The sequence below is a fragment of the Myxocyprinus asiaticus genome, chromosome 43, assembly GCF_019703515.2.
Source record: "Myxocyprinus asiaticus isolate MX2 ecotype Aquarium Trade chromosome 43, UBuf_Myxa_2, whole genome shotgun sequence".
In the NCBI taxonomy this organism is placed as follows: Eukaryota; Metazoa; Chordata; class Actinopteri; order Cypriniformes; family Catostomidae; genus Myxocyprinus; species Myxocyprinus asiaticus.
The window spans coordinates 14,361,642-14,384,137 of NC_059386.1; the positions used below are offsets into that span (position 1 = coordinate 14,361,642).

The 22,496-nt window shown below is 36.9% G+C and overlaps 1 protein-coding gene across 1 annotated transcript in view; it reads right to left on the bottom strand.

Moving 5' to 3' along the window:
- si:ch211-127i16.2 (probable flavin-containing monoamine oxidase A) overlaps positions 1 to 20,544 on the bottom strand; it is a 54,920-nt gene extending 34,376 nt beyond the window's left edge. The window contains exons 1-7 of the mRNA XM_051685707.1: positions 20,347 to 20,544; positions 20,136 to 20,223; positions 16,721 to 16,901; positions 16,111 to 16,225; positions 15,816 to 15,973; positions 11,888 to 11,977; positions 3,635 to 3,719 (exon numbers count right to left, since the gene is read on the bottom strand). Coding sequence (XP_051541667.1) covers positions 3,635 to 3,719; positions 11,888 to 11,977; positions 15,816 to 15,973; positions 16,111 to 16,225; positions 16,721 to 16,901; positions 20,136 to 20,223; positions 20,347 to 20,464 — 835 coding nt within the window. The 5' untranslated portion in view covers positions 20,465 to 20,544. The remainder of the gene's footprint in view (positions 1 to 3,634; positions 3,720 to 11,887; positions 11,978 to 15,815; positions 15,974 to 16,110; positions 16,226 to 16,720; positions 16,902 to 20,135; positions 20,224 to 20,346) is intronic.
- Between the last annotated feature and the right edge of the window lie 1,952 nt (positions 20,545 to 22,496).

Below are 22,496 nucleotides of genomic sequence, written 5' to 3' on the forward strand. Positions count from 1 at the left end.
TATTTCATTTGCAGTCTAAACATGTTAATTCACTTCAGTCTAAAACTATTATTTCAGTTTATGGTAAACTTTTGGCACCCTGTGCTGCCATGCATTTACCGGTTTTTTTTTTTTTTTTTTTTTTCACAGTGTGTTATATATGTACTTAAGGCTTGTGAGACTTCAATCTCCAAATGATTCTGCCTCAAAAGTGCTAAAAGAAACATTAATGGAATCATTAAGGAACTGGAATTGTTAAGAGGCATCAGAATCGCATCCCTAATTTTCAATTAATAATGAATTAAACAATTTAGTCTGTATGGCTACAGAAGACTTGGAATATAGACCATGTTGTATAGACTACTTTTGTGATGACTTTATCATCTTTTTTTTAGCTTGACAGCCCTGGTTTCCATCCACTTGATTGATTTCCCAAAAGAAAGTCATGCAGGTTTGCAACAACATGAGGGTTGAATGACAGAATTTTCATTTTTGGCAGAACTATCCCAATACACAAAAATAATACATGGCCTCCCTTCTTTCTTATAGTATAAACAAGCCTTTAAGCGAAACTCTGAGTGAAGCACCTGTGAGGTTGCTTGCTACCGCCGTTGCCCGCTGTCACTAGAGATGATCTCTCATCAAAGCGATTCAATGGGAGGTCAGGCTAGGGACCGCTTTAACTGCCAGTCAGCTCAAATTGCATGCAGCTGCAGTGCCAGCTCAGTCAGGTAGAGGGTTTTGGAGAAAGACTCGCAAGTTAAATATAGCAACCAACCGGCTGCACCCGGTTATTCTTCAAAACAGCAGTAAACCACCGCCGTAACATGTCCAAACCCAGTTTAGCATCCAAACGCAAGCCGATTTACCAAGACAAAAAACACAAACATCCCACAACCTGTCTAATTATTGGAATGTAGTAGGCTCGTTGCAGAAAAGCATGAATACTTCATGGATTTATACAGCTAACATGCGCACCCACGCACTGGAATTTCAGCAAACACACGCACACGTTCATTTCTCATGGTTGCCCACGTACACCCACTCTTCATCTTCTCACAAATCCAGGAATGCTGTATACAGTCTTACCAAACATATTTAAAGCAATTTCAATAAGACAGAGAAAGTCTGCTTCACTGATGACAGGAATTGCATGTAACATTTAAGGTAAACAAATGTTTAAGAATGATAACTGTAAATAACGGGGCAGGGAATGTAATTTTCGTTGAGTCCTATTACAAATTTAAAAATAGAGTGGGGTTCAAAAGTCCACTGTCAAAATTCTACTTCTATTTAACACATTTTTCACTGTACATCTTGTCATTGCAGTCTCTAGGCACAATTATGATTTCAAGTTTGATTGCACTTCCTAGTGCTTGACACATGGACAGAGCACTAGATGGCACTTGGAAGTGTAATCGAGCATGAAATGATCATCAAGGAGACTGCTGATGTCAAGATTTATGGTGAACTATTTGTTATATTTTGGTCTGTTCTCAGCCAAAACCGATTGGATCGCTTCAGAAGACATGGATTAAACCACAGGGTCTTATGGATTACTTTTATGTTGCCTTTATGTGCTTTTTGGAGCTTTAAAGTTTGGTCACCATTCACTTGCATTGTATGGAACTACAGAGGAGAGATATTCTTCTAAAAATTATAATTTTTGTTCAGCGGAAGAAAGAAAGTCTTACACATCTGGGATGGCATGAGGGTGAGTAAATGATGAGAGAATTTTCATTTTTGGGTGAACTATTTTGGGTGTACTATGGGTGTAAAATCTTTGGGTGAAAGATTTTGAGTCCCAAATTTTCAGTGTAGACTTTTGAACCCCACTGTACTGTATATAAAAACTGAATACTGAAAATATTCAGTGAGGCATAGCTTTTGTTGGCTGCCAGTAGAACTAAGTCTTCTATCACCTGGCATGGCAGACTGCAGCTCAGTAAGGTACTATCAAGTCAAATAGTTCATTAATCATTGAAATGGAGGAGGTAGTTGAGGGGAGAGTGACTTCACTCATTATAAAAGATAGATGGATGTGAGGTTAAAACATTGGGCTCCATCAGCCTGACAAAAAGAGAACATGTACTGGGACACAAACCACTCAACACTTGAGTCAGTGAGTCTATAGGCATTAAAAGAACTCAAGGGTGTTCAGTTCACTTGGTTGGTTTTTGTATTGCAAAACATGGCTGTTCGAAAATAAGAAATAAAAAATAACATTTAATACATGTTATATTAATATATAGTATAATATAACACAATATCAATATTGCAATCAGTAAAAACATCAACCTGATCAAATAGCCATGTGTCATATGTTGTTGGAAAGCTTTCAAAGAGTAGAATACAACCAGACTATTTGTTTTACACACAGACAAATATATAGCAAGTAATAGCTAAGTTTATTTCTTTGACAACTATGTCGATGTTGCTTATATGCCGTGTTTCACTTATAGCTTCAGGAAAAATAAATGGAACATAAAATATCACATACCATTACTTAGAGGAGGAGATTATCTTTCTAACGAGCCCACACACAAGGTAATCGGATGAAAAGATCTTTAGATAATCCACACAAAGCACAATATTACAAATGGCCACCAGGAGATGGCGCCATGTAAATGACACAGACTTGATGCAGACTCATTGCATCAAAAGGCACTCATTCTGTGAAATCTCATAACTAAAATCATGTCTGCATGCTATGCATACCTTTTGTCATTGTTGTGTTTGCATGTGTAATTAGTTTTTTTGTGTACAATTATTATGTTTTTTTGTCGAGTTATAAGCTTTTGATTTTGGGTATGCCACTGAAACCAGAAATCTTTAAAAACACCTTCAGAGCCTAAAGTTTTAAAATCGCATTACTTTCTTATGTAAAATGAAAAAGGAAAAGGTTTAATTACTATCCTGGTCCATCTTCTCAATTCCATGGCAATTGATTGTGACACACTCTAAAAATGCACCCAAAAGTATCATAAAAGTAGTTCATGCAACTCCTGCATCTTTTTCTAAGTCTTCTGAAGGCATACGAAGGCAAACTCAAAATTTAAGTCATTTTTCAGTGGAAATCTTGAAGTCTGTTGCGCGTTCACGAGAGCAACAGTATGAGAGATGCTCATTCACAGTGGCATGTGCATTCGCACGAAAACTTATTTTTAGTGCTAAACAACTCAAGAGTAAATTATGAATTTTGATTTTCGGGTGCACTATTCCTTTAAGCCAAGCTCACTTCATTATTTGACGCAGAATGCATTTTGGATTTTGGCTGTCTAATCCCACCAATGTCTCTAGTTTTTAAGAGTTCCCATCACCGGTCAGCTTGCTCTCCGTGCATTCTGATTTAAAGCGAGTTTGGTACTGCTCAGGCACTCTGTATAATTCAGAACTGTCCTTAGATCTGTCACATTAAAAGTGTCCCAGCCAGACTCCACACAACAGACTGCAGTGCAGATTTGTTAAACGAAATGTGGCAGCCAAACTTAAAGTGAGGATGGCACTACTCCAGTAGGGAGTAGACTACATGGTGCATTTTATTGACAACTGTTTTGGGCCAGTGCGACAGACTGTTTTGTATTAAATGCGTGATTCAAAAAAAGGAAGGTTAAGTCTGATATACACATGCATACGTGTTAGCAAGTGCACTAACCTGCCATATGAGGAGGACATGTAACAATGACGGCCTTACAAATGATGGTGCCTGTAGCAGTCTTAACTTCAACATTCTCTGCATTCTGAAAGAAAAAAACATATTAGAATTGATTAGAAGAACACAAGTATTTATAATGAGGTTAAGATGGACTTAAATGGCAAGGACCTACAGAGCTGAAATATTCTTCTAAAATCTTTGTTTGTGTTCAGCAGAAGAAAGAAAGAGAGTAAATGTGGAGAGAATTTTCATTTTTGGGTGAACTATCCCTTTAAAGGGATGGTTCACCTGAAATGACAATTCTGGCATCATTTCATAATGCTCATATTGTTCCAAACCTGTATGACCTTCTTTCTTTCATGGGATACAAAGGAGATGTTAGGAAGTATGACAGCCTCAGTAATTTCATTGTATGGATTAAAGATGCAAAGAAAGTGAATACTGACTGAGACTAACATACTGCCAAATATCTCCTTTTGTGTTCCATGGAAGAAAGAAAGTCATATTGGTTTCATCTGCAGCAGAAATTAAGTCATACACATCTGGGATGACATGAGAGTGAGTAGTAAATGATGAGAGAATTTTCAATTTTGGGTGAACTATCCCTTTAAGATGGCTCATTGTCATACAGCTTTCCTTAGATCCTTTTCCAAACAGCCTGTGGTTTTCTCACTGCTGATTAGAGTGAGATATTGATGAGGACTGGCTGTTCCAGTATGACCTCTAAAGGTGCCACAGGGAAAGTATGACTGAGTGCTTCTTAAAATGAAGAACTACTTGTTAATGCAGATCAGCTACCAAAACTCAAATCTTTGGCATAATGCTTATAGGAAGAGACAACAAAACCCTCAAAGGTTTATTTTTGGAGGGGGTTGGGGCGTAGTGGCTTTTGCTTCTTTATTAGATATAAGATTTTCCCTCCAATTTTTGTACTTGCTGAGCAAAACCAATTGGGCAAACCCCCACCTGAGCAGAAAGCCCCCATGTACCGACTTGTGCAGTGTTAACTGTGACATTATTCTGTAAAAGAGTTTATAAAAGTTATAAAACATCTAATGCAGAACAGTTTAATTCTTTATGAGGCTATTTCGCAGCCTCAGGATGCTATGGAGTCATTTCTTTCAGAATGTTTCAATTATACAGTAAAAGAAATGGATGGATGGACCAGGATAATAGTTATAAAAATTCAATATAACCTTTTTATATATATATATATATATATATATATATATACATTTAATCAAGATGACATCTGTTGTGACCTTGAGAAAACAAGATTAATAATGTATTGCCTCAAGGGGATTCTGTATTATTTTATTTATTTATTTATTATTTTTTTGCTATGAACTCGAAATCTTCATATTGTTCTGGGACGCAGGTTTTTGTCTCACACATTTAATCAGCAATGCATTTTTCTACACACAAGATTTCTTACAGCTCCAGTTCCATATTGAAAATCAATGGACAAGAGAGTTGAAATGATGCCTATTCAATGTAGCTCTAATTTAAGAAATCTCCAGTTTTTTCCCACATTTTTGATTGCATACATGCAGGAAATTATTAGTAAATTTTAAGGAAGTTATCAGGGGAAAGTGAAGTTGGGACAGGGTCAGGACATGTTGCAAGGCTTACAGTTAAACCTTGCAAGACTTAAACCTGTTTCATCCACATGAGCACCACATCTCAATGTGCCTGGAGCACGTGCAGTCCGTCTTCAACATCAAGCCTATTATTAAAGGAATGCTCCAGGTCCAGTACAAGTTAAGCTAAACTGACAAAAATTTTAGGTATAACATTGATTCCCACTAAAATTATTTTGACTGTTTTTTTTTTTTTTTATAAAAATTGTGATTACAGTATGTACAAAGGAAGTTAAAAGGGCCAGTTCATAAACATTAAAATTAGGGATGTCTTGATACATTTTTTTTGATAAGAGTTCAACACCTGTTTTTTTTTTTTTTTTTTTTTTTTTTTTGTGTTTTCTTTTCTGAATTCCATACCAACAGTTTATTTACATTTTATAATCAAAATGGTGCTTAAATAAATGCATTCATTAAAACTTTAATCAAATAAAAATATAATATGCAATTTTTTATCAAATGAAGTGCTTTTATACTGAACCTCACAGCACAATCCAAACTACAACAATGGAGTTATTTTTGTCAAATAAAGTGCTGCATAACAGATCATCAGAGATGTGAGATTTTGATTAACCCTCTGGAGTCTGAGGCATTTTTTGGATCCTGAGGATGTTTTGACATGCCTTGACATTTGTACTTATTTCAGTTACTTACACCATATTAATTGCAAAAGTCTCATTACACTGTATTCAGCACAAATTGTGCTACAATAATATGTGAGCAACATGTATGTACACGTTTGTATTTTTGAGAAAATAAAGTTTAAACTTGGTTATCAAAAGAAAAAGAAAATAATTAAGGATACTGAAATAGGGCCATAAAACACATACTAAACATGACCTTTGAGTGCATACTAAACATGACCTTTGAATGCATACTAAACATGACCTTTGAGTGCTGAATTTTGCAGACCAGAGTCTTTGCTACAACATATTGTGAAAACCATCCTGTTGTCACGTCACTCTTATTTTGAAAGTGTTTTGTAATCGTTGTCATGTCTGTTTTCCCGGTTTCCCTCCTGATTGTATCCCAGGTGTTCCTCGTCGTCTTGTTAGCCCATGGCTGTGTCTCGTTTGGAAGGCTGTGTCCTCCGGAGGTCGCATTTGTCGGCCGTATACGTCATCGAGGCTGTCTCGTTTCAGAAAAGCGAGTAGGATACTTCAAATGCAGCCTTCGAATGTGACCTTCTTTCACGGGAATTTGGAGGATGCATGGGGTGTATCCTTCGTGGGCACTCATAACCCACAATTCTATGCTTCAGTGGAAATGTCTTAAAAAACAATGACGGCAATTTGCCCGTAAATATGATGTTCAAACGCAAGTAATGTTAATTCCCAAGTTGAAGTACCTCAGTAGATGAGTGCAGAGTATATAATATGTATAATTATATTAATATATAATTAAAATAAAGTATTAGACTAAAAGTACACCTGTAAAATCTATTTTCTTTTCTCTTTACATCATTATAACTCTCCTAAAATGTACCTCATACATTCCCTTCCAGAGGGACTTTGTTCCCTTCTCACTCAAAGCGCTCACGCTTGTTAAAGAGTGGCGTGTTGTCATAGCAACCATGTTACCTTCCGTTTCCGATTGTCCTACGAAGGCCGTCTCGTTTAAACGAGACTTGTTTAAAGAAGGATGCTCGGTATACTGCAGCTTGTTCTTAGTTCCTGGGTTGGTTCTTGATTATATGTAGTGCATGATTATCCAGCATACTGCTGAGAGTTTTGTTACCTTCTAATATTTTCCTTCATCGTTGTATCCCCTTTTGTTCATAATTAAAGTTCTGCATTTGGATCCTCAGTCTCTCACCTCTTACCTTCACAAAACCCTGACACCTGTCCATTCATTCACATTAAACAATACATTTAACTTTTGGAAAGTCAACTTTTGTTTTAGAAAGGCTGTATGTAAGGGAGTGTCAATGGTCAGAAATATTGTATTTCACAACTAGGGTGATAATGGCCCACCCCTAATGGGGCTATCAATGTGGAATGCCACTGTGAGAAGACTGAAGAATAATTGTAATTTATTTTGTATTTTGTATTTTTTTTTTTCACAATTTATATAACTATTACCAATAATATAATTTTTTTTCGTGAAATAGTGTAAATATTAGGGAAATAGTTATATGGCATAATTTGTCAAATATTGCAAGGATGTTTTAGACCGCAAGATGCATTTAGAATAATAAATGAAGGTAATATTAGTTCAAAATAAAACTTCTGAAAAAGGGTGTGCCATTTCTTGTTCATTTCAATCATATTTGACATTTCATTACCTCTCAAGAATTATATAAACAATAAACCTTAGTTGTGATTGGAATAATATATTGGAAAACTATATAAACTCAGCAAAAAAAGAAATGTCCTCTCACTTTCAACTGCTTTTATTTTCAGCAAACTTAACATGTGTCAATATTTGTATGAACATAAAAAGATTCAACAATGAAGACATAAACTGAACAAGTTTCACAGACATGTGACTAACAGAAATGGAATAATGTGTCCCTGAACAAAGGGGGGGTCAAAATCAAAAGTAACAGTCAGTATCTGGTGTGGCCACCAGCTGCATTAAGTACTGCAGTGCATCTCCTCCTCATGGACTGCACCAGATTTGCCAGTTCTTGCTGTGAGATGTTACCCCACTCTTCCACCAAGGCACTTGCAAGTTCCCAGATATTTCTGGGGGGAATGGCCCTAGCCCTCACCCTCCGATCCAACAGGTCCCAGACGTGCTCAATGGGATTGAGATCCAGGCTCTTCACTGGCCATGGCAGAACACTGAACGAGCAGTATGGCTGGTGGCATTGCCATGCTGGAGGGTCATGTCAGGATGAGCCTGCATGAGGGCTACCACATGAGGGAGGAGGATGTCTTTCCTGTAACGCACAGCATTGAGATTGACTGCAATGACAACAAGCTCAGTCCGATGATGCTGTCACACCACCTCAGACCATGATGGACCCTCCACCTCCAGAGTACAGGCCTCGGTGTAACGCTCATTCGATGATAAACGCGACCATCACCCCTGGTGAGACAAAACCGCTACTCGTCAGTGAAGAGCACTTTTTGCCAGTCCTGTCTGGTCCAGCGAAGGTGGGTTTGTGCCCATAGGCGACGTTGTTACCGGTGATGTCTGGTAAAGACCTGTCTTACAACAGGCCTACAAGCCCTCAGTCCAGACTCGCTCAGCTTATTGCAGACAGTCTGAGCACTGATGGAGAGACTGTGCATTCCTGGTGTAACTCGGGCAGTTGTTGTTGCCATCCTGTACCTGTCCCGCAGGTGTGATATTTGGATGTACCGATCCTATGCAGGTGTTGTTACACATGGTCTGCCACTGCGAGAACGATCAGCTGTCCTTCCTGTCTCCCTGTAGTGCTGTCTTAGGTGTCTCACAGTATGGACATTGCAATTTATTGCCCTAGCTACATCTGCAGTCCTCATGCCTCCATGCAGCATGCCTAAGGCACATTCACGCAGATGAGCAGGGACCCTGGGCATCTTTCTTTTGGTGTTTTTCAGAGTCAGTAGAAAGGTCTCTTTAGTGTCCTAAGTTTTTATAACTGTGACCTTAATGCCTACCGTCTGTAAGCTGTTAGTGTCTTAACGACCGTTCCACAGGTTCATTAATTGTTTATGGTTCACTGAACAAGCATGGAAAACATTGTTTAAACCCTTTACAATAAAGATCTGTAAAGTTATTTGGATTTTTACAAAATTATCTTTAAAATACAGTGTCCTGAAAAAGGGACATTTAGTATGGAATAAAAGTTATGCTATTTAGTGTTTTGTGAGAAAAAAATAAATAAAAGGACCATTTTACCTTGCAGAGACTTTTGCCCTGTTGTATCCTATTATCACACAGTTCGTAAACAATGAATGGATGAATAATGACTTACTCATCAGAAATTATATCCTCCACTGGATCAAGTCGATATTTAAAATGCAAGTGTTTTTCATCAGTCTCAATTTTCTTCTGATGAAAATTTGAATTCTGAGGACACTGTTCAGGATCATCTGTAGAGCTTCATCGTGTGTGTGCCTTCATTCAAAAGTGATAGAAAAATCGATGAATCTGATGAAGCCTGATGCCATTTTTACAGCACTGTTGGGGGCGTCAGATCATTACCGTATGAATGGTGGGCTCTGTGAATGGGCGTGTCTGGACCAGCGCAATATTTGCAATATTTGGTTTGGATTTGAATAGGTTCATTTAAAAGTAAACAGTTCATTTTTGTGACGTGCTCCAAGGAAAAGTTCACAGAGATTTATGCAGCAGAAAGTGCATCCTGTTTGTTTTCTGTATTATACAAAAGCACAATGTTTTGTTTTTATTGTGAGTGGACACAAATAATAGTAGACCATCATCGGAGGTGAGCTTCCCTCCCTCCAGGACATATATACCAGGCGGTGTGTGAAAAAAGCTCGGAGGATCATCAGAGACTCCAGCCACCCGAGCCATGGGCTGTTCTCACTGCTACCATCAGGCAGGCGATATCGCAGCATCAGGACCCGCACCAGCCGACTCCATGATAGCTTCTTCCCCCAAGCAATCAGACTTCTGAACTCTTGATCTCCCATGATCAAAATACATCAGCACTGCACTTTATTACTCTTACTCTTATAGCTCACTCCGGACCGTCATAAATTATATTATTATTATATTATATTCTCTCTTAACAACTTACTATCAACTGACAGCCTGAATGTCAGTACAGTACAATACAACCTACTGTACATTCTATATATACTACTATATAAACTTTTTTATTTTTATTGAATAATGTGTATCTATATTGTGTGTATTGTATACTGTACAGTGTATGTTATTATTTGTATATTGTGTTGTGTGTAATTGTGTGTATATTAGACTTTAAATTGTGCTGTGTTAATTTGATGTTATTGTAAATTGGTATATGTCTCATCACTGTCACGACTGCTATGTTGATCGGAACTGCACCCAAGAATTTCACACACCATTGCACTTGTGTATATGGCTGTGTGACAATAAATGTGATTTGATTTGATTTGATTTGATTTAGACCCTTTACAGTTTCGAATGATGTCTTCCTCTTATCTGTATGACCATACGTAAATGACAGAGTATTTTAAGCCATTGCTGTTGTTATAAGAAAAAAACAGTGTATTACAGTGAATTTGACATAACTATACAGTAGTGATCTATTTCTGTTGTACGTTTTTCACTTTAAATTGAGCTTTTATTTTGAAGTGTTTCTGTGTTGTTATGACAGTAGCTTCTCAATCCAGAAAAGCTGGTCGCTATGTGACTCAGTGATTATTAAACCTCAAACAGCTGCTATATAATTAAATAAATGTGTAGTCTGTAAGTGAATTATCGCTCTGCATGCTGTCATCTACTACAAATAGAATGCGCAAGGCTCATGATGGTGTTTTCCGTGTTTGAATCAGAGCTCTAAAAGGCATGAGCACTTTGTGTCTTTATGTCTGCACAACACCGGCTCCAAACATTCACAAGCACTCACATTTGAAGCGTGCAGCACATGCAAACTATATATTTATCTAATAATAAATAATCTCACTAGCACACCATGCAATTTTAATTTGTGTGCTGAATATTTATGAAATGACATTCGTACGTCAGATGGTATCGGTTTTTTGGTATCGAAGCATTTTTATGAACGCCAGTATCGATACCAGTATCGATATCGGGACATCAATAATTAAAATACACACAGTTTCAAAAGTATGGCCACAAAACATAAACATTATACATGTTAACATGATTTTAGTGTGATAAAAATCACTTCCAAACCTAATCTTTGTACAGTTATATCCAGTATTAACACACAACTTCACTGACATGACAATGTAACTGCGGTGAACACTGAAAATCCCAGAAAGTGATTTTATCACAATAAAAACAACATTAAAAACACACGAGTGTATTTTAATGTTTGTGGACTGGCCCCATTAAGTGCTTTACTACTGTAGCTGTGATTTTTCCTTTTTTTATGATTTGTAATCAACATTATGCCACAAATGCTGCCAAATTAGCTTAACTTGTATTGAACCAGGAACCTCCCTTAAAGCTCACTTTGAAAACACTGCTATAGCACTCGCTCATATATAAATGATAAAGCTCAATGAGCTGATTTTGATAAAGAGTTGAGTAAAACTTTCTACTCAGAGATGCCGATGTGACACGGGAGACCATTAAGGAGGCTAATGGATTTTACCTCTCTATGTAGGAGAGTGACATTATAGGCTAATTCCCTGATGTGACTCAGAGGCTTTCAAAAGATTTTGTGTCACCGATTTGCAAATGAGAGCAATCTAATGGAGTGGAATTGATTTAGGTTATCCAAATATTTTAGTGATGACAGCCACTTCAACTTACAACAGTATTTAATACAGAAACCAAAACAGAGAGATACAGTATAGTGAGAGAAGGCAGTGCAAGACAAACGATGCTCGTTTCACTGCAAAAATCACACAGCGGGACTCATGATTTGGTCTCTGAATTACGCATCTTGTTTAAGGCAAAGGAACTTATCATTTGTGCCACTGGTGGAGAAATGCTCATTATCTGAATGTCAACCCCACTGCTCTGATGTAGTCGTTACCTGACATATGGATGTTACAGGGGAACCCAACCGAACAAGCTCTTTCCCGATCTGTTCCATCAGCTTTTCAGACAGCTGCTGAGTGCCCCCCTATGGAGAGAGAGAGGGGCGTCACATTGAGGTCACCAACAGCTGTTTCTCTCAGTACACAAAGACACAGCATCTCCTTACAATATTGGAAAACAGATGTCTGTGTTGTACCATGATGCACCATTGGGCTTCTCATGCTCTACCGCAGAGTTTGTGAAATAATTTGTTTCAAAATAGCTGGTGTATGACAGGCGATAGTTCTGTTTTGTTTTACCAAAATCAGACTGCATTGTCAACATGCTGCAATGATAAAAGAGTAAATCTGCATTACAATGTTATGTAATACTGTTGGTAATGCGTTTAGAGATTTATCTAATCTGGTAAAGTGATAAATATGTCAGTCACTGGTTTCAGAAAGTAGGTAAGAGAGCACTAGAAGATAAAAGCCTTTCAAAATGAGCTGCATTTTACTCACCTCCCCTAAATAGCCTCTGCTATCTTATGCTGTTGCAAAGTTCCCAGCTAGCCCACACTACAGTATACTGATCAGTTGGGTGTACTGTACCAATTTTTTTTAATGTTAATAGTTATTTGATATTTAATGTGTTGAAAACTGGACATTAAAACAATAGTTCGCCCAAAAAATTAACTGTTTTAATTATTTACTCTCCCTCAAGTCGTTCCAAACCCATAAGTAATTTTTCTATGGACCACAAAAGTAGGCATTTTTAAAGATTTGTTACGCAGCTCTTTCCCAGGGTTGCTGTACCATTTTTAAAGTAAAACTGAAGCCTTTTAAGACCTATTTAAGACCTAAACAAATAAAATTAATACTGTATGTCCATACCAGAACAAACTCACACAATCTTAAAATAAAATTATTATCGCAAGCACTTTCTACATTTAATCCTGTGCAGGATATAAATTATAGATATCTACAGTTAAACTTAAAACTAGTTAAAATAGTTAGAATACTAGTTAAAATCCTAATTTTTGATATCAGCAATAGAATTTCAACTAGTAAAAATGCTCCATTTTGATATTAGTAATTACGTTTGCACTAGTAAAAACATTCTTGTCATTACTTGTGGAAATACTCATTCTTGTTATCAAAAATAGTAAAAACTGTAATTTTTTATATCTGTAACCGCATTTTCACTAGTGTAATTTCACAATGAACTGTCATTCACTCCTGTTCAAGATGCAGTTACAGATATCTATTATTAATTTCTTACAAGTTTAAATTTCAATTTCACATATAAACAACGCACTTACTAGAAAGGACGTAGATTTGGCTTGAACTTTGGGGGGTTGCAACGTGAAGCAATTACATGTTTTCATTGATCATGGTATAAATATTGGAAGGGCTGTACTTGCTTGTTTTGATTTTTGGGGGGTTACCTCCCTCTAATCCCCCCTGGAATCTATGCCCCTGCTTACAAGTAAAAATTATAATTTTGTATATCAACAATTACATTGTTACTAGTTCAACTATCCATTCCTGATATCAACAATTAAATTACAACTAAAAATGTTAGAGGTCAACTGATAGTGGATTTTGCCGATGCCAATAACTAGGGAAGTACCGATACCAATTTTATTTATTTTTTATTTTTCTGGTTTTGAGAATGAGTATGAGGTTTTTATACTTTCTTTCTGCTACTTTTTCTTTTTCTTAACTCCATATCAACAGTTTATAACAATTTTATCATCAAAATTGTGTTTAAATAAATGAATTAATTTAAACTTTAATCAAATGAAAATATAACAATTAATTTTCAACATAATATTATATTATTTTTTATCAAATGAAGTGCTTATCTACAGAACCTCACAGCACAATACAAAATACAGCACTGGAGTATTTTGTCAAATAAAGTGCTGCTTAACAGCATCAAAGATGTGAGATATTGCTTAAATATAATACAATTACCATTAATTTATTATTATTAGTAGTAGTAGTAGTAGTAATACAGTGAATATTACATAACTTTACAATAGTGATATATTTCTGTCATACTTTTTTCATTTAAATTGAGCTTTTATTTTGACAAAGCTTTTATTTTGAAGTGTTTCTGTGTGATGAAGGTAGCATTTCAGCCTGAAAAAGCCCAGCGCTACATGATTCAAAGTGATTCTTAAACTGCCTGCTATTTAATTAAATAAGTATGTACTCTGTTTACGAAGTGAATTTGTGGTCTCATCTGCAATAAACAGAGAGCTCGATGCTCATGATGACAGTGTTTTTCCTGAATGAGCCAAGGAGGTGCTTTAAAAAGTACGTGCGGTGCAGCCAGCGTTGGCACAACACTGTCTTCACACATTCACTAGTGCTCTGCTCACATTTGAATCGCGCTGCACATGCAAAGTAAACTATATATTTATTTCATTAAATTGCAGCTTTTGCGGTTAAATAATCTCACTATGATATAACGTGATTAGAATCTGTGTGCTGATTGTTTATGTAATGACATTCGTTCGTCAGATAGTATTGTTTTTTGGTATCAGAGCATTTTTAGAGCACGAGTACGAGTGTAGTATCGGACCCGATTCCGATATCAGTATCAGGGCATCCTTACAATAACTAAGATGGTGGCAAAGGCCGATAACCGATTAATCGGCAGATAATTTTGAAAATTGATTTACTGAATGTAAAAAATGTTTTTAACGATTTTGTCTTTCCTTACTATGATGGGCACAGTCATAGAGGCAGGCAACAACAGTCCAAAATGAGTAAAATCCCAGAATGAAACTAAAATCCCAATAATAAGCAGAAAAAAAATACGATGTGGTGCATAACGTGGGACATTTATCTATGAACAAGCCCAAAATACACCAGGGACTCATTTTTAAATGTCTGTGCTCCCAGCTCACATAAACACATTAGGGAAACAAAATATACATTGTAGATTATTGTAAGTGTGTATTTCAATGATAAACACTATAAAGTAAACATTTTCATATGGGCTAATAAAAACTGTATGAGCAGTAATTCATCAACAGTAGATCATTTATAAATTGTAGATCATCAGTGACTGTTCGTCATAATTGTCCGGTATTTTCGGTAATAATCATAATATAAAAATAGAATTGTGTCATTTTCTGTCGGCATACCATCAGTCAAAATCAACATTAACATGAAATTATGATTACTTCTATCTAGAGAACAACAAAACCTTTTCGCAGCGCTCATTTTTATTACCTTATTGTAACAAATTCTAACCCCTCCACGCAGAGGCAGTGAATGATTTTACTTAACCGCTAGAGGCCGCTGTTAGACTGTAGAGCTCTCCAGGGCCAGTGACAGAGGAATAATAATTAAAAAATATATAATAATATCGGCAACTATCAGCATAAATTTTTGCCAAAAAAACGATAATTCGGAAAAGCAATTATCCTGTACCGATATATCGGTCAACCTCTAAAAAATGGTAATTTTTTATATCCGGAATATGGTTTTTACTAGTGGCAGTGTTAATTTCAGATATCTATAATGTGATTATAAAAAGTAAGAAAACCTTTTAAGATATCTTTAATTACTCTTCAATTAATTGATACGTATCTGAAATCTATTTCTAGATATATTAAATTCTCCTTTTGTGTTGCACAGAAAAATAACAGCATACAGATTTGAAATGACAGACTGTTCATTTTTGGGTGAAGTCTTCCTTTAAAACCTGTCGTATTCCAAAAGCTTGGGTTTGCAAGCAGTGACTGGTTCACTGATGTTCTGAAACTAGGCTTGAGTTGCCTAACAATGTTGAATCAATGTAGGTTTGACCAGTTACATAGTATATTATTTCTATCAGGGCAAATAATTTACATTAGGAGAATTATCTGTCCAAGCATGATCTCTGTCACGTCTCCCTATGTTCTTCATCTAACTTATCTCCCTTACCTTGACTCTGAACTCTTGAGCTGCGCCAGGCGTGGTCTCCAAGAGTTGTAGGGCCCCCCCTGCTGCTGCAGAGTACATCAGAAAATATAGGAAGGACATCTGCGCGGGTTCCATGCCAAACACAGCGCGGCTACACAATCCCAGCTCCTCTTTTATCTCTGCAAGACACACAGGAACAGATAGACAATTATCAGTGGATCATATTACATTTCCAGTTACCATTTTTGTGCAATGCATTCATGATTACAAAGTTGCAAAGGCCACGCTAGAAATGCACAATGCAGATAATGCTCACCTGTTGTCCAGAGATGTTGTTCCATATAGGAGTGAAGCGACATGCTGTCAAAGAGCTCTGCATTAGGAGAACTCATTGGGTCTTCTACTGATATGGTCTTTGTGAGCCGGTCAATCTATGAGATAGACACCACATCTTCCACATTGAAAAATCATGCTTATAGTAGACCAAATGGAATAACAGCTAAAGAGCTTTGATACAACCATATACTTTTGTGCACTCTAGAAGATCTATTGTATATTGGGATAGTTCTTAAAGTGATAGTTGATTAAAAACAAAAAAAAACATTTACTCACCGTCATGTTGTTTTAAACCTGTGAGACTTTCTATCTTCCATGGAACACAAAAAGAGATGTTAGTTAGAATGACGGCCTCAGTCACCATTCATTTTATTTGTATGGAAAAAAAGGTGCATTGAAAGTTAGTGGTGATTGAAGCTGAATACCATCTCCCTTTGTGTTCCACAGAAGAAAAGAAAGTAATACGGTTTTGGAACAACATGAGCGAGAGTACATGATGATAGAATTTTAATTTTTCAGGGAACTATCCCTTTAAAGTAACCTAGAGTCTTCCATCTTACTCAATAAAAAAAGGAAGGTGTCTCTCCTACCCGCCAGAGAAACTGGGCAAAGTCAAGCATGACCAGAGGGGAGTATGATGGGATGCTAGAAGTGTAAGTCGTGATCTTGGCGTGTGGGCCACCCATGTGATGTACTTTCTTGCCCTCTGCAAATTGTGGGTAGACTTCCACACCAAACTCTCGTATGAGATCCATAACATGGGTCTGTGTGCTACATGTAGCAAAATCAAACAAATTACAAGTACCGTTAATGATAAAGCATGTTTGAGATGCACTCTGTTTCCACACACATTCACATGGCCGGAGGCAGTTGGTTCCCTGCTTCTAAACATCTTTTGTGTTACTTAAAGAAAACCCAGTCAAGATTTACTCAGCCCTAGGCAACAGACATTTATTGATCTCTCTGGTCAGTGAAAATGTTGCTCTGGGTATTTTTATAATGGTTTTGGTACAGTATGACAACAACAAATGCCTCGCTTGAAAAGGTTTTTTTTTTTTTTTTGCTGCTTGTTGGCTTACAATTGTTGAGACAAAAAAAATCTGTTTTGATGTTGCAATTATTCCATCTTATAAACAGGGCATATAGTAATCTACATGTAGGCAATAACGTGTACGCAATACTACTACTACTACTACTAATAATAATAATAACTGTATGCAGGGTTTGGGAGTAACAGAATACATGTAAGGGGATTACGTATTTAAAATACAAAATATAAGTAACTGTATTCCACTACAGTTACAATTTAAATCATTGGTATTTAAAATACCAATACAGTTACATTCAAAAAGTATTTTGATTACTGAAGAGATTACTTTGCATTTTATTGTCATTTGTTTCATTGAATATTTAGTCCTTTCAGATGGAAAAAATGGAAAAAATTATGATGTGTTACATTCATACGAGCAGTACAAATGTAAGTACGTTTGAAGTAAGTTTGGTGCAGAAGAAATAGAAATAAACCTTGTGTAAATTGTCAGCTTTACGCTAAGCTAAAATGCTATTTCTAGCCATTTTACATGCACGTTACTAGGCACGATCCTATTTTTTTATCAAGAAAATTCACATTGGATCATAATTTCTTTTTTTTCTAGTAAGTCTACATCTTGTTTTAGAAACAACACTGCATAAGATATTTAGGTTTTTCAGAGAATGTATTTTTAACATGTATATTTTGTCTTACTGTACTTGCAGAGTTTTTATAGTCTAAACAAGTTAAAAAAATCTACCAGTGCTGAAGAAGTAATCCAAAGTATTTAGAATACGTTATTGACCTTGAGTAATCTAACGGAATTCGTTACAAATTACATTTTACAGAATGTATTCTGTAATCTGTAGTGGAATACATTTCAAAAGTAACCCTCCCAACGCTGACTGTATGTAACATTCTCCTTAAGCAGAATAAGCTCACCCAATCAAAAACTTTTGGTTCTCAGAACTGAGCTTTAAGGTACTTTTTTGGTTTTCCAGGATTTTTTTCCTTCTTTTTTTTTTTTTTTTTTACGGAAATTGAACATTTAATGTTGTAAATGATGGTTCCTGTAACATTCCCTTAACCTCTTAATTCCCAGAACCTTTCTGCAACCATGCTGCAGCCTCATAAAAAGACAAGCCATCGATAGATTAAGAAACGAATTACATAATCCTTGAATGCTTTTTGCATATATGTTCATTACAATACATTCAAATCCCAAACTCTGTGAATTAAAATGTTGTACTGCACTAATATTAGTCATTGTTGTCTATCAATCTCTCTGCAACTTTTTGAAAAATAATCAAATATATGATAATGAAAAATAATAACATAATAAACCTAAAAACAACCAGACCATTTCAAGAATGTAAACAAAAACAAAGGAATTAGAATGGTCCAGATGTATTTCCGGGTCCTTTCACCAAAGTCTCTTTTTCAAGGTAAGTCAGTCCACTTGGCGGCTGTTTTTGGAATGTTCTTGGGCAGTTTTAGCAGCTACTTTTTCTATGTAAATAAGCGGCATGAAAGTGCAGCTCATATCTACTTGAATGGGGAAAGACCAAAATCTCCAAAACGGTTGGTCAAGATTACGATAAAAGAACATATTTCAAATAAGCAGTCAAATCTGACAACACTGTGCGGCTTCACTCGAGCGGTCCGACTTCCCTGGGCCTCGGCACTTGAGGGGAATAGCGGCCCGGCATCCTGGCCTGATGGCTGCGACACGTACTCCAACTCGTGTCGGGGTTCCGGGGTGCGAGTCCGGCGACGCATCTAACTCGCACTGGACCCTCCCTGCTCCGTTCCTGGACCTGTAAAGACGCCAGCAGGTAGAGACCGGTCTCCCGAGAAGAGGTGCATTCGTGTTTAAAGGCAGCAGTGATGAGGCTCTTCATTGGGATCACCCGAGCCCCATCACAAGAGGAAGGGCGACGATGATCCACAGGAAGGGCGTGCCGTTCCATCACAACTGGTATAGAAGTTGTATTTCTTTACCTCAGATTACGCTATAAATGCAATTATACCGTCTTGTATAGTTTATGCGTATGAATATTCTCGAGTTCATTGACAGGCGATTTCTGTATCTAAAATGTGATTCAATTTTTCCCATTCATTTTAATAGAAGTGACCTGCCTCTGCTAAATAGTCTCTGTTCTGACAAGCAGTTAATGTTCATGGAACAATGATGACACCAACAAACAGTCCTTGAAATGGTCTATATAAGTTCTTAAGTTGTCACACAAAAACCTTCATGCAACATTCTGGAATGGTTAGTTAATGGTAGTTTAAGGTTATAAAAAGAGAACCAGAAAAAACAGAACGTTCATAGAACGCTAGGAATTCATTAGACGCAGTGTTAAAGGAATATTCCAGGTTCAATACAAGTTAAACTCAATCATCAGCATTTGTGGCATAATATTGATTACCATAAAAGTTATTTTGACTCAAGCAAAAAATGGAGGTTACAGTGAGGCACTTGTTATAGTGAAGTGAATGTGGCCAGTTTTTGGATGGTTTAAAGGCAGAAATTTGAAATAAGAAACTTAGAAGTTTAAAAAAGCACTTGCATTAATTCTTCTGTTAAAATTCATGTATTATTTGAGGTGTAAAATTGTTTAAATCATAACTTTTAGGTTTTGTTGACATTACATGGTCATAGCAACGAAATTGTGAAATTGGCTATAACTTTACACAGAAAAGGTTAGTAAGCGATTTTATGACACTGATATAATTTTATCATGCATATTGTTTATGTCTTGTAGCTATATTTTGAAATAGGATTTTAAAGTTTATGGATTGGTCCCATTCACTTCCACTGCACTGTAACACAAAAAAAAAAGGAAAAAAAGAAAAGGAGGGACAAGTCAAAATTAATGTTTGTGGTAATAAATATTATGCCACAAATCCTGTCGACTGCGGTTAACTTGTATTGAACCTGGAATATTCCTTTAACTTGTATTTAGTCTTACCTGGCAACCCACTGTCCACCCATGTCCCACCTGTCAGAGCCATTAGCTGCTGGTAAATCTTGAGTTAAAGTTCGTCCTCCAACACGGTCTATATTCAGCAAATATGAAAACAAATCCGAATGAGATACTCATTTATTATAAAGTTGTGCAATTCAGGCTGAATGCAGACATATACAAGTATAGTTTAAATTGGGATATTTGGCTCACGCACCTTTTGCCTCCAACACTAATACTTTTAGTAGTTTGTTTCTTTTTTGCAGACACTGAGCCGCGCTGAGTCCGGACAGGCCCGCACCGACTATCACAATATCGCACGATTCCACAGACATTGCAAATATGCACTGCTGCACGAGCTAGCGCTATAAACACTGTTGCACAAATGAATTTGACACTACGCCTAAGCTGCAGAAAAACGGCCAACCCAGGAGAGATGAAAGTTCGCTTTTATTATCTGATCGTTGGTTTCCATGCATGCTTGTTGTGGACATTGTCCTGAGATGCAGAGTGTATTCTGAAATGGGACACCGGAAGAAGCCATAGAAAGTTTCTGTCAGACCTCCCACTCTGTGAGCACTGAATGCAGGAGATTTATTAGTTATAAAATGAAATTGAATAATAAGGTTATGTTAAAATTAGTAATTGCATTAGGTATCAAATATCATTGATCCGTCATTTGTGCAGCATTTATTAATATTGGTTTATGTTCATTTATCTAGGCCTACCAGCTGTTGTTCATTGTAAATTAATTTATTTTAAAGGAATATTTCGGGTTCAAAACAAGTTAAGCTCAGTTTGCGGCATTTGTGGCATAATATTGATTACCACAAAAAATAATTTCGAATTGTCCATCGTTTTCTTTAAAAAAAAAAAAAAATAAAAAATAAAAAATCAAAGCCACAGTGAGGCACTTACAATGGAAGTGAATGGGGCCAATCCGTAAACTTTAAAATATTCAGTTTCAAAAGTATAGTAACGGAGTTCACGTGACGCCATGTGAGAAGCAGACGTGTGAGACACGAGCTCTGCGAACTTTGCTAGTTTTTTAATTATTTTCATGTTATAATCCAGCGAGATTCGTTACACCCAGTTATATACTTGCTCTTTGAGGTAAACATGGCAAAGAATTAAAAATCCTCAGACTCTGGAGACATTAAAAGACACTTACGTGTTCAAGCTGAGGCCTCTGGCGGCCCTGCGAGCCAGGGAATCGATTTGGACGGCACGTCGAGAGGAGAAACTCAGCATCAACTGTCCAACATCTCAGTGATGCTGACGAAGGTTGTTGCTGACTTGGAGGATCTCGCTGTAATACGTCGATCGATTACGGCGATGGAAACAAAATTCTCTGAATTGTTTACAAGAGTGACAGAAGTTGAAAGACGGATTGATTATCTTGAGTCATTGGAAAGGGAATTATCTGCTAATTCACCCATGTCCAAAACAGATTTGAAATTAATTTAGGAAAAACTGGAATATTTCGAAAATATGAGCCAAAGGAATAACATACGAATTGTTGGAATTCCTGAGCATGAAGAGGGCAGAGATATGGTGAAATTCCTGGATGAGCTCTTCCTGAGTCTGCTCAACATAACAGGAAATAAACTGGAAATCGAGCGAGCTTACAGAGTCCCAGCTCGCAGATCTGCTGAGGGAGACAGGCCCCGATCAATTCTGGCCAAATTTCTGAAATCATCCGATAAAGACCTCGTGTTGCGCCAGGCGAGGAGCAAAGGGAAGCTTTCTTGGAAGAACCATAACATTTTCTTGTTCCTGGACTTTGCGAATAAGACGAGAGAGAAACACGATCGGTTCAGCAAATGTAAGAAACTCTTACACCAACAGAAGATAGCTTTTGCACTGATGTGCCCGGCCAAACTGAGAATAGAAACGAAGAATGGTCGCAAAGTATTTACATGTCCAAAACAGGCACTCTCCTTCATAAATACATTGGAGTAAGCCATTTGATGTTTCTTATATTAGTGGACTGCCATGTGGTTGAGGAACTCTATTATCTGAGAAAGCTGGGTGCCATCTTTGTTTCTTTTTGCATTGGCTCCACCTAGCGGCTGGAGTTTGTTTAATGGCATGACTCCAAGAAACTTTTGCATTGACAGAAGATTTTTGTTACACTGAATTTCCCGGCCAGATCGAGAATGGACACTATGGATGACCGCAAAATATCTACATGCTCACATAAAGGACATCTTTTATAAAGTTGATGGGCTGAGTAAGTTATGGTGTATTTTATTTTTTATTTTTTGCTCGGCCTCCGAGTTAGTTTGGCTCTTGATCATCCGAGGAACCGGGATGCCGGTTTTGTTTTTCGTGCTGGCACCGCCTAGCGGCTGGAGCTTGTTTTGT